We start from the raw sequence: 1,598 nt of genomic DNA on the forward strand, positions 1-1,598 counted from the left end.
TCTCACCCCAGCCCTCTTTCCTACCCATGGCCGGGGGTCGGACTCGATGATCTGTTGAGGCCCCTTCCGACCCTAGCATCTATGAACCATGTTGTCAAGAAACTGCTGCATATGGAAGCACCAGGAGTTACAAGACTGGGGAAGACAAAAGTGAAGGCGGATCGATGAAATGAAGGAGGATCTATCAGTATGAAACGTGAGACGGGTCTGATCACTGACAAAGCAGTGGGGAGAAACATTTAAACCACCAGCCAAAAGTGCTCGAGGGTAAGAGTGTGAAACACAGGAAGCAGACTATGAAACTCCAGAGGTCACATAGAAATACAGGAAGTCAGGGTTGGAAGGGACCTCAGGAGGTCACATCTAGTCCAAACCCCTGCTCAAAGCAGGACCAGCGCCAACTACATCATCCCAGCCAAAGCTTTTAGCCGGGTCCTGAAACCCTCCAAGGCTGGAGCTTCCACCACCTCTCTGGGTAACCCGTTCCAGTGTTTTACTACCCTCCTAGTGAGAACCTTCTTCTAACATCAAACCTAAACTTCCCAGGATGCAACCTGAGACGGCTGCTCCTTGTCCTGTCATCTGCCACCACTGAGAACAGTCTGGCTCCATTCCCTTTCGAACCTCCCTTCAGGGAGTTGAATGCTGCTATTAAGTCCCCTCTCCGTGTCCTCTTCTGGAGTCCCCCGTGGTTCATCCTTGTCTGCCACACAAAAGACCTGGGTTCAACTTCCAGACACTTATACAAATACAGTCAGGGAGGCATGAAACGTCTCGGTGGCCAAAAGGGGGTGGAAGGTCTGGGCAGCCTCCGATGACAGGTAGGGATGCAAAATTTCCCATGTGCCCTCACCAAGCCTTCCAATGCCAGCACCCCTGGCTCCCTGCAATGGGGATGGGTGACCTCCCATGCATACACCATGATCTGGAAAGATCAATGGTTGCCAAACAGTCTCTTCTCTAGACTAAGTCAGTCCCGTTTCCTCAGTCTTTCCTCACAGGTCATCTCCCCCGGCCCCTTGCCATTTTCGTTGTCTACCACTCGACTCTCCCCTGTTTGTCCATACCCAAAGGCCCAAAACTGAACACAGTACTCCACATGCGGCCTCACCAGTGCTGAATAGAGGGGAGGAATCACTTTCCTTGGCCTGCTGACAACACACGCACCAATGCAGCCCAGGATGCCATTAGCCTTCTTGGCAGCAAGGGCACACCGCTGGCTCATTTTCAGCTGATTGTCCACTCTAACCCCCAGGCCCTTTCATGCAGAGCTGCTGCCCTGCCGGACACCCCCTGCTAAGCCAAGCTGGTCTTCTGCCATGCTTGTTAATCTTCCTGCACATCAGGATGGTTTGTTCCTGCACTCTCGGTAAGGCTTCTGTCAAGTACTCCAGAGAGAGCAAAAGAACCAGAGCTTTACCCAGGGAAACGAGGGCTTGGAAATTCTTCAGCATCTGGTCCCGGTAAAGCACCTTGTCGTCATCGTCCAGCAGCTCCCACTCCCTCCGTGTGAAATACACGGCCACGTCCTCAAACACCTCCTGGAGCTGCAGGAACAAGTGTTACACCATCAGTGTCTCCTCTTCTAACTGCTTCCA

At 52.6% G+C, this 1,598-nt stretch overlaps 1 protein-coding gene across 1 annotated transcript in view; it reads right to left on the reverse strand.

The window, feature by feature from the left end:
• LOC106723366 (zinc finger protein 420-like) overlaps positions 1-1,598 on the reverse strand; it is a 17,855-nt gene that overhangs the window by 14,998 nt on the left and 1,259 nt on the right. Inside the window, 1 exon segment of the mRNA XM_025195653.1 lies at positions 1,421-1,547. Within this exon segment, the coding sequence (XP_025051438.1) occupies positions 1,421-1,547 (127 nt within the window).

Source organism: Alligator sinensis, unplaced genomic scaffold (genome assembly GCF_000455745.1).
Source record: "Alligator sinensis unplaced genomic scaffold, ASM45574v1 scaffold1446_1, whole genome shotgun sequence".
NCBI lineage: Eukaryota > Metazoa > Chordata > Crocodylia > Alligatoridae > Alligator > Alligator sinensis.